We start from the raw sequence: 14,562 nt of genomic DNA on the forward strand, positions 1-14,562 counted from the left end.
CACACTACCATATAAGGAAAGTTCGAACGCAGTCTTTTGTTTAACAGCCAATCACAACGCAGGATTTTATAGTCACGTGCACAACTGCCCTATTTATTCTCTGTCAGTCCGGAGTTCTTCACTGGCGGCTTTCCAAGCAACCGAATCAGAGACTCCAGTGCTACCAGGTACACCAATTTCTTTAGATTTTGTTTCAGAGTGCTGGGAGAACGGCAGTCTCTACTGCCATCTCGTGTCGTATCAGTAGATGTTGTAGACGGCATTAAAACAACAGCAATGTTGTGCTCTAAAAATGACCTTGCGGGTATAGAGAACACCAAAGGGGGGAGGAGCGGTTTGCAGCGACCCATATCAGCTGGAAACAAATGCATTTGCCATTGTTCACGGTACTAAGTCTACTGCTTTAGACGTCTTAGAACATGTTATCCCTAGATTTAGGTGGCCTAGGTGATGACAATCTCTACCTTTTCAAAATATAAGTCATAGATAGGACACGGCGCTCCTAGTAGAGGATAGAACAGGTTCCATAGAGTGTCGGGTAACGGGCCTTTTCACTGGTAGCTATGCAACAAGGCAACATAGCTTCTTGTGTTACGCACCAAACTGCAAATCGTTCTTTTGACAGCTGGCATTTATTTGTTAGTTGTCTCGGTGAACTAATTATGTCGAAAACGACAAAGAGTCCAAATCCTGGACGATTGGGCCTTGCCCCGGTGCCGGCTTGGTGTGCGTGTACCGCATTCTAAATAAATCCGGCCTACTTGGCTTGCGTTTTACCTACATCCATACCAGGGATATTTCAAATGTCCCATCTACTGATCTAGTCTGCTGTGTCTTTCTTCAGCGCCATAGGCCTTCTTAATTCTTCAAGTCTAACGTGTCTTCCGTTGCAAATGGATGTGTGCTTTAAGCTTGTTTTTCATTTTTACACATTTGAGGCCCTGTTTTTCTGCATCCATGATTTCAGTCATTGGGTAAACCTCCTTGCAAGCTTGATCCAGATTCAATGCTTTCATTCTGCATCCTCTGTTCATATGGGCTGAAACATTCTGTTGTTAGATAATTTAGCTGTTAATTACATATTGGAAGGTGGCTAAGCGGCATTGATATTTTCAAATGACTTTAAAATTCACTGCTGATAAAGCATTTCTAACATAGATGAGCCCCTGCTGTATCAGGTTTTAACTTTCATGTATTCTGGGAGCAACATGATCCCTTTACCCTGGTTTTGTGACATAGTTATGACACAGGATAGGCTGCCTGGTGAAACAGCAATGTTAGCTGCTTTTGCTATGCAGGAATGCAGCAAACTGCTTGTCATCAGTATTGTTACTATTTTTGCTGCTAAGCCTTGGCGCATGCAAGGATCATTGGCCATTACACATGCAGGGCTTGGAATTAATTTTGGGAATAGAGGCACTGGTGCACCTAACCAGAAACAAAGTACAGCAAAGTTTTTTTTTTCTGATACTTAAATCTCAAGAATATTTTATGTACTAGTGCACAATAGTACTTTTACCCTATAGCATGCAAAAATATCTAGGTGCACTGGTGCACCCACAGTCAAAAACAAGATGCACAGATCCAATTTTCTATGCATAAAACTGCATATGCACCCAGCATTTCAAGCCCTGACATGAAATTATTGTATTGACAAAAAATAAAATCTAGTAAGCATTTGGTTGAGCATACAACATCACACTTTGAACCTTAAAATGTATTTCTGTAAAAAGGCTCCTTATGCCTGTATCAATCATGCATGTTGAAAAGATTCATCCTGAAGGGAAGCTCAGCTGGAAGATGAAAATCAGATTATGGCAGAAGGTCCCACTGATATGATTACTGTGGCACACTCTCGCAGCCACATGTACTACATTATGCCATCAGTCTATCAGTGGAAGAGATTCCCTTCCATTTCTAAATCAGATTTGGTGGCAAGGTTTTATGGAAGTAATTTACATGTGATGAAATGTATGTCACATGAGGAGTATTATCTGTTCTGTGGTGAGATAAAACTGCTATTTTCTCTCTATCGCCATGGTAATGATGGCTGAATGGCAGAAGGACGTTGATCATTGGATCATCCTGTGCTCTTGGTACAGGCAACCTTTCAAGGTTGCTGCTTTGACGTCACTGCGTGGGTTTGTTGCCAGGCAATCTACTCCATTCAAAGAGGATTGAACTGCAAGATTGGTCTGCCAAAGTTTGAGTCAAATTCATCCTGGGAAACCTTTTACTTGTCAGGCCAGGCCAGGGCAGGCTGAGAGGCCATAAATCTGAACTGTGGTAGGGCTTTTTGCACAGGTTTGGCTGACCCACTTGTCCACCATGGAAATTGCTATTTTTTGGTCAATTGCCACAAACATCCATCTGATACGCTGGACCCATATCAGATGGACAACAGCTTGCAGGCCTGCTGTGTTACAACTTAGTTGTCCTGAGGAGATATTCATAATGACAGGACTGTTTGCACCAGGCCCTCTCCAACATATCTGTACAGCAAGAGCAAGATGCCATGTATTACTTGAGTCTGCAAGTTTTCACAAAATAATGGGTAATGCATGATGTCAATGGTAGACTGCATAAAAGATCAACCTCTTTCCTTTAAAAAAAATAAAGCAAGGATAGCAAGGTATGAACGCCTGACAAGATTGGTTTCTGATGTACAATGTATGAATAACAGAAGATATGCATCACAGACAGCTGCTTCTGACATGGCAGCTGTGGATAGAAACAAGCTCCTGGCTCTGGCAGACCAGCCTTGGACGGTGACAGGTGTGGTTTTGCCACACTGACAGTGACAGTAATTGATTTGATGGACAACACCAAATGGCAGAAAAAAACCTGTCTTTGGAAAGCCTCTGGTGCCTCATTTGCAATGAATTTATTTGGTTGGTGAGACTTCCTGTCATATTAAACCCAAAATATATGCACATGCATATTCATAGCTGAAAAAGCATGAATCCCCCAGGCTTTCTTGCCAATACATGTATGTGGTGTAATCTACATCAGTTCTGAAATTAGTCAGTCAGAAGTGGAAACATTTTATCATTGGATGCAAGGTTGACCCAGGTCTCTTATTTGGCTATTGGAACTTCCAAAAGAAACTCTCTCTACTGCAGTGGGATCTCACATTTCAAGATCAAGCAGCCGAATATTAAATTCATACAAAAATAATTTTCCTAGTAATAAGTCAAAACCGAGGAAAAGATTTGCTTGCGTCTAAAGGCTTTTAGAGGTTGTGAGGAAGAAATCAAACCAGGATTTTGATCTCAGCAGCACAAATCAATCTCTGTGCCCACTTTATCCACTGTATAAACTTCTGCCTCCAACTTTCGCAGAATGTATTGAGTGGCCTTTCTCAGAAGGGAGGTTTCAGTGTGCACCAGCTGGCCAGGAGACATGTAGATGGGTTTTCTGATACCTACAGCACCTCTGCAACATCTCTCTCCTGCCTTATATGGCTAGTTATTCTTAGCAGGACCCTATTTGTAGAATTTATGACTGCTGCAGGTCCTGGTGTGCAGGATTATTTTACAACAAATAGGTTGTGCAATAATGGTGATGGCATACTTGATGCAAAGTAGGGTGTGCAACATCAGGTTGCTATGGCAACACTGATGAGATAGTAACCAAATATCAGTCATTAGTGCGTACTTGACAGCCCAAAATGGAGGAGGTAAATGGCATGTATAGAAATTATGTCACGCTTGTGGGGATGACATTCTCCAGATAAGATAAGCCAGAGAAACTGAAAGTGACTTTGATGCATTTGGAGCAATGTCAAAAAAATGTACAACACATTCAGACACTTTGGGTATTTATGTTCCCTAAAGGGGCTATTTCCCCTTGTTATGTTTTGTTTGAGGTAGCTTCCATTAAAATTCATCGCTATTGCAAGGGTCATTTCCAAGTTGTCCTTCAGGTATATTTTCCACGGGACATTGGTCATGCAATGTTTTCCGCAAGTTCTCTGACAGGATGGGAACGTTTATGTTGCATGATTCCCACTTTAGACATATTTCACAGGGTTCAAAGTCTCAGAATACTTCTACCATCTACATGTATTTGCTCCATAAGTACGAGCCAGCTGCTCTCTGTCAGGGGAGTCAGCTAAGCTGAGTTGGTGACTGAAACGTCAGCTGTTAGAGCTCACTCTCCTGGAGTAGTCACTGCCTACAAATTACAACAGGGCTTGAATAAAACCACACCAATTGATGGACATATGATGTTTCTCAAGACAAATCATGTGGGCGTGCACCTGTCAGGAACTCAAAGGTCACAAGATAGAAACATTATTGTCCAATGTAAAAACTGTTATAAAAAAAAGAAACATGTCAGCTGAATTGAGCACCATAAAAGGTAGTCAGTCCATTCTGTATTATTTTCATTGAGCCATGTTTTTCATGCATAAAATCTGGTTGCCCTTTGGAGCTATACATAGGCAGGCCGGTGACGTGAATACCTTATGCTGGAGGCGCGAGCTTGGAATTCAATCAGGCTGGTTGTCGTGCTGCGGTAATCAATATTGGGCTTCACTGCAGAGCGATCCACACAAATTTGGCATGAGGCTCTGACGGGTTTTACTAGCTGTGGCTGAAGTTTTACGACTGATGGAGACATTTTTAGGGGAAACAAAAACGCTGAAATTTGTTGGATTAAACATTGCTTAATTCTAACACATTCTTTGGATAGAGCAATATTTCTTTTAAATTGTCCCATGTCACTTTTGAAACATGGCTGTCAAATTGTCACAGTACCACCATATGGGTGAATGACCTAGCCTGCAGAGGTCCAGCCTCAGAGTATGGGGACTTTTTAGGTGATAATGCATACCGAACGAGTCAATATGATTGCCAAGTTGTACAGTCAACTGATAACGAGAGACCACCAAAGTGGTCAGCATTGATCAACGGGATAGAAAATGTATTTCAAAGTCTAGGTCCACCACTGAAAATTGACTTCCCTGCGGGGAATATGCTGTTCTCAGCTGATAAATCAATACAGGACACTCTATTGCTGATGATAAGTGGTTTTCCTGCAGGTCTAGTGCAGAGGTCACCTCACATGGGACCAGCGTTAGTACAGGAGGAAACTGGATAAGATAACCAACAATATATTTCCTGCCTTTCTTTGGCACAGTATAAGGATAGGAGGGAACCAGGGGGGTTAAGTTGTTCCGTAACATAACTAACATTGTTACATCACAAGAAGAAAAATTCATATCCACTGTACATTTTGTTGTATAACATTATAAAGAATTATGTTACAAAAAGGAATGAAATGTGGGAAATTCACAAGAAAAGAACAGGGAAATTTCTGATAGACTGAGATGGAATTCGTCCCTGGTACTAACAAGGCCAAATTGCTGGCTTGCGTTGCTTGTGCAGAAAAGCGTGCTTACAAGGACAATACAAGGCTGTTTCCTAGCCCTCCAACCCTTGCTGTGCCTCCCTATCTCTGCACTGACATTATTTAATCAATAGAGGTTTGTAGGGGTTGCGGTGGGGAGCACGGTCTGTCAATTACAGGCCTTGGCTCAGCCTCAACTCTGCATGAATGCAATATAATCACCTCCATCATCAACTGGCCTCGGGCAGGAATGGTGACCATGTTTAGTTATCCCAGAGCATTTTGATAAGTTGATATGACTGGCACTATTGAAACACAGAACTAGACATGAAATTCAGTACATGATATAACATTACAGTACTTTCATAATTACAATGTAGAATATATCATGAAAATTTAAAAAAAAGGTCAACACCTTGTGTGATGTTTTCCAATCTGTCATAAGAAGTCCTGATTCTTATTCAGAGCACGGCTTAATTAATTGCCACTTTTTACAAAATGTGAGAGCCCACAATGTCCAAGCAAATTGACGGACGATGACATAATGTGGACATGCATAAGCAATTTATGAACCAAAAGGAATGGCCTAATCAACTTAATATATTTTGAATGGATTTTCTTTAGAGACATGAAATGTACTTGCAGTGAACTGTGTGAGATGATAAGTTAAATGTGCATACAGGGAAAATTATTTGAAAATACTTAAAAACTGAACACTCTTTGCTATATCTGGAAGCCAGCCTTAGATTTATGGGAAGGTACAAATCCTGTACTAGGTACTGATTTCAGCCTGACTTGACCATTCCTTGTACCAGTGGATGGACTTTTCGGCTGAGAGCATATCTCCTACCCACCAGGCAACAAAACTCGCCTTGGTAACCTCAGCCCCTCCTCAGGCCAGGGGGCCTCTGGGTGTTCACAGTCTGGTGTGAGGCAGCTGCTCCACTTTCTTAGCGAGGTAACATCAATCAGCAGGGCTGGCAATCAGCGTAGACGTAACAAGGCTGTAAAAAACATCCAAGTATGTGCATCAATGTTCTGTAGACACAAACTCATGTAGTTTGTCCTTATCTTGGTATTTCTACCACAGCTATGCTTGTTATCCAGACCGGACAGCTCTAGACTGCCCCTGTGATTTACAGCTTGTCAGTTTGGCTGTAGTAAGCCCAGCTGGCCCCAGGACAAGTGGAACTTGGTCACTGCAAGACAACATAACCTAACTATCTTTACCACAGGCATGTGTAAACCTGGTGTTCAGTTGCTTCAGTTTAATGATAAGCTTGATTGAAGTCTTCCTGTGTTGGTTTTGGCACCCCATACACATGGAATGCGTCACCCAATCCCAAAAAAGATGTGCAAGTGGTTTGGAAGTGATGTGCTGCAATGAAAACAGGACTCATCAAGCACCATTAAAAGGTTGATTATACAGGAACTTGTGCAAATAGAAAAGGGAATAGAAAAGGCTAATGGTTGCTGTAAGCACTTCTGATACCACAGTATTCTGAAACTTTGAGCCAAGAAATAATGCCAAATCACCCACCATTTGGAATTGTTACCCCCCCCCCCCCATTAACAACCTTGGTGCTGAAATGCCTTCCACTGACGACACAAGCCAAGAATGATCACCTATCCCTTGTTCTCTGGCAAAGCCATGTTAATACATTATAACTGTTGGCAGAAGTTTTCCAATATGTGGCTATAAGCAATGTGGGTAACATTGTTAGATATTGGCAGAGGTCCTCTAATTAATGGCCACACTTCATAATGTGGGTCAGCCTGCCATCTGGACTTGAAATATCGACATCACATGGAACCACTACATAATTCAACAGATGGTAAAGTTGGCCCCACATTCTGGGCACTTCCCACTTTAATAATCGCCTCCTGGTGCAGTACATGTAAAAAACATCTTCACCATATTTCCCTTTCAGGTCAAACGGAAACATGGCGCAGAAATGTTCTGGAAAAAATGAATTTATCTCCCCCTAGCTCAGCTTAGCAGCTGAATTTCAAATTAAAGGGGCCCTGCTTTCAATATATTCTGCCAGCGACATTCCATAGCTGCATGGTTCACTGGGTGCGGGGTCCACTGGTTTATGACATTCTCCTGAAATGGTATAATGGCCCACCAGAAGAATGCATGCATGGAAGATCACAGATATGGAATTTTGCATAGACCTAATCACAGATGCTTGTTGCTACAGAAATGTGAAAAACTGATGAGAAAATGATGAAGCGTTTTTAAAGTTGCTGCTTAATGTATCAGCTGCATACGCCTACCGATCACCTCTTTGGAATATCTGGAATCTAGTGATGGAAAATCAATATTTGCCATGGAATTTTTATAGAGTAGGTTGAACCAAGTTTCACACTGATCACTGAAACATGATAAGGATATAACCCTAATCAACATCAAAAATTGATTGCTTTCATATGCAGTCTATTCAAGATGGCATTCTAATAGAATATATCAAGACCTGCAAGGCAGGCCAATTAAAAAAACTAAAATGTACAAAAAAACTGTATATGCTTCAGGACCAGCTGAGACCAGTTGTGATCAGTGGGTACATGTCCCTGGAGGCTAGTAACTGTAGTGATATGATGAAATGTGATAATCTCCTTACCTTAGGGGATTAACATTGCATGGGTGCATCTCCCTGGTGCCCTGCAGTTGATGGGGCAGGTGTGATGAAATGTGATAATCTCCTTACCTCTGGGAAACAGTTAACTGTTTCAGAATATTGACAAAAAACAGTTATGAATGCAGTGAATTGTCAGCTCAAAAGAGACTCAACGTGACCAGATTATCATATGGAGGATTTAGCAATGTAATTAATGCTTTTAACTCATTCAAAAGCAACCTCGAGTATTGATTCCTACAGAGATTTGAATGGAATAATCAGATGTGCTCCACTGATGTGTCGAATGAGCCATAGTTTTCTCCAGTTTTGGTACATCATTTTTTCTAGAAATATAGAAAAGTGATAGAAGTATGTGTTTGGCCATCTTTGTTAGGTGTTACCATACAATGTACATGTATATAGTGTTGGCTCATTATGTATTCCAGTCCATGCCTGGTAATTTGTCGTCTCTGCCTGTGTAACTGGGACACAAATCCCCAGCCTTAGTGGAGGCCAGAGGACACAGGAGAAATGGAAATATTCATTGGCTAGGTCACTTATTTTCAAATTTGGACCTTGAGGTTTTCTAGTTTACTGTAACCTGTGCCTTTTATAAAGACTTATTCCAGACTGATACAAAAAAGGACTGCGTCACCACTGGAAATGAGTCTACACAGAGTGGTGTAACGTTTAAGAAAAAGTGCACATTTGGCCCTGTCTTTTTCACCAGATGTTAGACCAGCATGTGACATTGTTAGCCAAGTGTACATGAGGACGTCATGAGCAGCTTCCATTTCTCAAATTACCCGGTGTTTAAATGGAGTGAAGCTGATGGATAGATCTAGTTGCGGGTCTCTGTCAGTGACAGATATCCTCGTCCCCTGCCATATAGAGGGAGGCCTCCCCTTCTGTACCGGGTGAGGATATGTTATCCCCTGTTAGAACTTAGAGCCACCCCCGCAGGCCCTTCATATCTCACCCTACAGTTATGGATGTTACCTTGAGCACAGGTTAGCTTTGGATATATGGAGATGAGCTGAACTGCTTTTGGCAACAGAAAGGAAAAACTCTTCTGGACCCAGTCCCCTATGGGAGGTTTGACAAATTACTGCACAGGCCATGGTGAGATGTGGGCCTCTCACATCTCCAATATTGAGCTTGCTATTTTGCAGTGTTCAAAGAAGTTGCTCTCAGTGAATCATATCTGCTGATACGTTATCACAGTATCATTGAAATGCCCTTGTGTGGTAAAAGATAGGTTAATGTATGCTTCAGTGGGCGTATTGGAATTTTGTATGAACAAAAACTGGGGTAACGAAACTGACCTTCACTGTAATTCAAAAATTTTGTGCCAATTGCTTTACCAGAAAAAATCTCCACCCCAGAGAATAGCTATTGTGCTTCCTGTCCTGATCTCCTTCATGTGATTACATCACCGCCCAAGTGTTGCTAGGTGCAGAGAGAATGTTAGACGGGACTGCTTAAGGGAACAAATACAACCTTTGTACATATTACTTAATATGTCTTGACTGTGAACTTGGCATGACGTAATGTCTAAGGCCCAGGGTGACATTACCTTTACATTAATTTTCTTGTCTCAAGTGACCTTTTTTATTTCAATCTGTTCTCCCTCTGCTCTCTATTAACAAAAGTCATTACCATTACTTTGTCTGGATAAAAACAAAACAAAACAAATCAGAATATCATGGCATGTTTAAATAGTCCAAATAAACACCCTGTTCTGCTATTTGCTTAGTGATATCAGGGTGATTTAATGTCTGTAGATAATTTGAGTGGGACAGAAAAAGACCTACCGCAGTTAAGTGAATGTTTGAGGAAATATGCTGCAAATTATTGTTAGGTCTTGTTCCCATGTGCCTGGTTACCTTGACTATAGATGTATGTGACAATTGTCACGTAGCATGTCTTACGTCTATATATACAATAACCATTCCACCTATGCCAGGTCAGCACACAGGAACCGCCCAGAAGGGCTAAAGTACAAAGTTAAATATTACATCCATTAACTTTGTGCTTGCACTTCATAATGTACGTACTTGCCACGTAGACACACCTACACGTACTTAAGCACTGAGGTGGGTGAGGTCATCCTCTTTTATACCACAGTCGGCTCAGCCTACAGGTGTATGCCCAGTTGTCTTACCTGCTGTTTCTTTGCTGTGTTTCCCCAGAACCCAACGTAACGCCCAATCATGGCAAACTTGTGGCAGAAAAAATACCCGGCCGAGGAGGACTTCCCGGAGTTGTCCAAGCACAACAACCACATGGCCAGGTGCCTGACCAAGGACATCTACGCCAAGCTCCGCGACAAGGTCACCCCCTCCGGCTACACCCTGGACAAGATCATCCAGACTGGTGTGGACAACCCTGGTAGGTCCACGGTCATGCTAAGTTTGGAATAGGTCTGCTGAACATCAGGAATATCATGCACAGGGATAGATGTCATATGTAGCATTCAAAATCAGCATCCAACATAAGGACAAGCAAATATAATTTTTTCCGTAAGTTGGGCCAGCTATCGTGGGGGCATGGAGTATGTGATATTGGGAAAAATGTACCTGGGGTAAGGTAAAAGATTGCATGGCGGAAGACAAAAGATATCACATTGTTGTGTGAACTGTTCAAGTTGGATAGCGTGGCGTCCTTACAAAGAAGAAGAAACCAAAAAGTTTTCATGATGTCAGGTCATTGAGAAACTTAGCTTCCATGAACAGATAGTAAATGTTGCTTCCATCTTGTGTTGCCCAGGTCACCCCTTCATCATGACTGTGGGCTGTGTGGCTGGTGATGAGGAGTCCTACGATGTCTTCGCTGAGCTTCTGGACCCCGTCATTGACGACCGCCACGGTGGATACGCCAAGGACGCCGTCCACAAGACCAACCTGAACTTCGAGGACCTGAAGGGAGGCGACTTTGACGAGAAATATGTCTTCAGCTCCCGTGTGCGTACTGGCCGCTCCATCCGTGGCATCAGCCTGCCCCCACACTGCTCCCGCGCCGAGAGGCGTGCTGTTGAGAAGATCTCTCTGGATGGTACGTATCTGACTTGGTATCTTCCTGTTTCTGTATCTGTATCTACAGTTGCATATAGCCAGTATAACTGCCCTTCGGTGTAACACACCAGCTTAATGTCTGGATCAATGTCCTAAATTGCATCTAAGAAAGTGACTGTATTTTTTTGATGTTGTATTTGGAACAGTATAATGATGCATGCATACCCTGCAAAGAACAACATAACAGAAATCCTTAGAAGATTCTTGCCCTGAAGAAAGACCGAGAAACCTCTAACGTGTCCTCCCTCTGCCGGCAGCTCTGAGCAACCTGACCGGAGAGTTCGCTGGCAAGTACTACCCTCTGTCCGGCATGACCGACGCCGAGCAGGAGCAGCTCATCGCTGACCACTTCCTGTTTGACAAGCCCGTGTCCCCCCTGCTGACCTGTGCTGGCATGGCCCGTGACTGGCCCGACGGCCGTGGCATCTGGTGAGTACAAAACCTGCGGCCGCTGGTCAGCAGATAGCAATGGAACACAAAATGTATGTTTCAGTAAGTCAAAGAAACAAACAGCAAAAGCACAATGCCAAAACTTCTTTTTTTTTGCACTAGATATGAAAGTATGAACATTGGAAAATTATGTAGCACTTGTTCTTGTGGAAGGCAAAAGTTGCATCCCGAATAACAAAGGTAAAATTTGCAGTGCTGAATAAAAAGTAGTAATTGTGTGAATCTTTTTATTGTTTGGTTTTGACCAATTGAATGATGGTTACTCATTAAATAAATTAAATATAGATGCTCACTATCAAAAATTACATATTTAATCAATTTTGTAATGTAAAATAGTTAACAGTTATGCAGCCAGTAACTTTGTTAGCAACAATGTCATCAAGGAGACAGGAGAAAGAAGGTAAGATGTGTTGGCTATGGTAACTACCCCACGCTGAAGCCCTTTCCCCATTTGCTGCTTGCATATTTAGGCACAACAACAACAAGACCTTCCTCATCTGGATCAACGAGGAGGACCATCTTCGTGTCATCTCCATGCAGAAGGGTGGAAACATGAGGGCCGTCTTCAAGCGCTTCTGCGAGGGTCTCCAGAAGGTGGGGTCGCTTTGTTGCTCATGTGTCTGTCCTGAAACTGCGCTGTTCCAGCTGGCCTGAAATTCATTTTTCTGCAGTGGTCCCTTTGATTGCAATCTTGATAACACAAGTAACACTGCCGCCAAGTGTAAAATTTCAGAACATTTATATTATTCTGTTTGGTTTCATTTCAATATCGGTTATCAGTGATCTATCTTTGACTGTGGAAATGGGTCAGATGTGGTTGTGTAGAAAGTTGTCATGGAATAGAGACCATCAAAAGGGACCATTGCAAAAGTGTGATGACTCTCGAGGCTAGTTGAAAGAGAAGACTGATTCTGAACAGTGTTTGTCCACAGGTCTTCGAGGTGGAGAGGCCACAAGCTGAAGGACCGTTTGGAGGTTGAGTTGCGCTCAGGCACAATGCGTAACGTTATGATTGTACTTTCAGGCACAACAACGCGAAGTCCTTCTTGATCTGGATCAATGAGGAGGATCATCTGCGTGTGATCTCCATGCAGAAGGGCGGGAACATGCGCGATGTGTTCCGACGTTTCTGCCAGGGCCTGGGCCTGGTGAGATTAGACTGGACATTTTGCTCTGCTGGTGGCTGAGGCGGGGCTAAGACCCCAGCTTTACTACCAGCATGGCCCGATGTGGCCAAAAAAAAGTTACAGCCAAGCAATGAGCATGGCGATTCACTTGGGATAGGCCTTTGCTGGGTTGGGGCCAAGAAGCGGGCTTTTGCTTTGATGCAGGCTTCTGCTTCAAAAATAGTTTTGTCTGTGGTGTGGGGAGGGGGACAAGCTACAATGGGGAGGGATAGAGAAGGGTTATTTGGAAGGGAAGAAAAATGGGACACTGCTTGTTCTTTTGAACTGTAACAGGCTGACATTTTAACATGACATGCTTACATTGGAGCTCCACACTTTTAAACAGGCTTCAATAGCCTTTCGGTCAGTCTGAAAATGTTTTTTGGGAACCCTGTATCCACCCAAAAGAGGGCACTTGTACCATTCAGAATCAACCTTATGGATCCAGTTGCAGAGGCTTGGAGACCTCCAGTTAAACTGTACCCGTTTCTGTCCCCTCAGGTGGAGGAGGCCATGAAGAAGAAGGGCCACGAGTACATGTGGAACCAGCATCTGGGCTACGTCCTGACCTGCCCGTCCAACCTGGGCACCGGTCTGCGTGGTGGAGTGCATATTAAGATCGAGGGCATGGCCAAGGACCTGAAGCGTCTGGACGACATCCTGGAGAAGCTCCGTCTGCAGAAGCGTGGCACCGGTCAGTAACAGACTCCCAACTGTACAAGTCGCTTTATGATACTTGACTATGATATAATGCACTACACTGTCCTGGAGACACTAGTCTAGCATGCTCAGTGTATAGTCTCAAATCCTTGCCAAGGCTGACATGATACAGTATTGTGTTGACAAATTTTGCGCAAAAGTTGTCAAAGACTGAGATTATAATGCATGAGAAAAATAAAACCAGCATACCCTCTCGATTTGATTGTTCGGTGAAAGTGCCCAAGCTATAGGTCAAATGTGGCACTGTACTTAACTTAATTCAAAGGTATACAGGACTGTACTTCTAAGTAGACAAGACTGTTTTCTCCTGTACGTCCCTAACCGGTCCTTCTGTCCCCTAGGTGGTGTGGACACGGCTGCTGAGGGTGGTGTGTACGACATCTCCAACGCTGACCGTCTGGGCTCCTCCGAGGTGGACCAGGTGCAGTGCGTGGTTGATGGTGTCAACCTCCTGATCGAGTGTGAGAAGAGGATCGCCGAGGGCAAGTCCGTCGACGACCTGCTGCCCAAGACCAAGCGCACCAAGTAAACGGGTTTCCGCTCCGCGGGTCCCTAGCTGCCTTGGGTTCTGGTGGGACACAGGATTGTGCCAACATAGCCACCCGTCTAGATTATTGTGTAGTTCTGACGTAGGTCTGAAAGTTCACATTCAGTCTAGATGTTTCCATGTGATGTAAACGATACACAGAGCAGGGTTATGTGATTGTCTTTGGAGTCTGTTGGGGGGGAGTCTAGAGTGGAGGAATTTGCTTGGAGGGACGACAGTCGGCTTGTGCAAAGGTAGGCTGAGGGAGAAGTGTACGGAAATTTACAACTCTATTATAACATTGTACCTATCATTTTGTGAAATGTGAAAATAATAATCAGGACGTTTCCAGGATGACATAGAATTAGTTTCTTTGCAGTCAACATAGAGGCACGCCACCAAAATCCAAGCGCGGATATCACCCAATGTGTAAAATACTGAATCAAGAGAAAACGAGTATGTATCAGATGATAATATACGAGCATGAAGAATCTTATTGTCAAATAAAGTCAGCTGCTTTATGTTTCTGGCACTCCAGTTGTCTTGGATGTTTTTGTTGTTTCTTGCATGTCGTAGAGCCACACATATTTGTAGCTTCAGACGCACATGTCTCAGCTTCAATGGTCTGAGTTTATAATAAAAAGCCAAAAAAA

At 43.1% G+C, this 14,562-nt stretch overlaps 1 protein-coding gene and 1 long non-coding RNA gene across 3 annotated transcripts; one reads left to right on the top strand and one right to left on the bottom strand.

The window, feature by feature from the left end:
• Positions 1 to 32: 32 nt before the first annotated feature.
• On the top strand, positions 33 to 14,441 carry LOC136433225 (creatine kinase M-type-like). 2 transcript variants are annotated; one of them, XM_066425188.1, is made up of 7 exons: positions 33 to 167; positions 10,166 to 10,364; positions 10,743 to 11,027; positions 11,305 to 11,476; positions 11,968 to 12,091; positions 13,165 to 13,357; positions 13,725 to 14,441. In XM_066425188.1, the coding sequence occupies exons 2-7, from the start codon at positions 10,187 to 10,189 to the stop codon at positions 13,910 to 13,912; spliced, it is 1,140 nt and encodes a 379-aa protein (XP_066281285.1). In that variant the 5' UTR covers positions 33 to 167; positions 10,166 to 10,186; the 3' UTR covers positions 13,913 to 14,441. The 2 variants fall into 2 exon arrangements, with proteins under 2 accessions (XP_066281285.1, XP_066281284.1); XM_066425187.1 differs by lacking the exon at positions 11,968 to 12,091 and adding an exon at positions 12,522 to 12,645.
• LOC136433228 (uncharacterized) lies at positions 5,017 to 9,042 on the bottom strand. Its single transcript, XR_010755607.1, has 2 exons — positions 7,977 to 9,042; positions 5,017 to 6,356 (listed from the first exon to the last, which is right to left on the bottom strand). It is a non-coding gene; the product is annotated as an uncharacterized lncRNA (long non-coding RNA).
• Positions 14,442 to 14,562: the final 121 nt, after the last annotated feature.

Source organism: Branchiostoma lanceolatum, chromosome 4 (genome assembly GCF_035083965.1).
Source record: "Branchiostoma lanceolatum isolate klBraLanc5 chromosome 4, klBraLanc5.hap2, whole genome shotgun sequence".
In the NCBI taxonomy this organism is placed as follows: domain Eukaryota; kingdom Metazoa; phylum Chordata; class Leptocardii; order Amphioxiformes; family Branchiostomatidae; genus Branchiostoma; species Branchiostoma lanceolatum.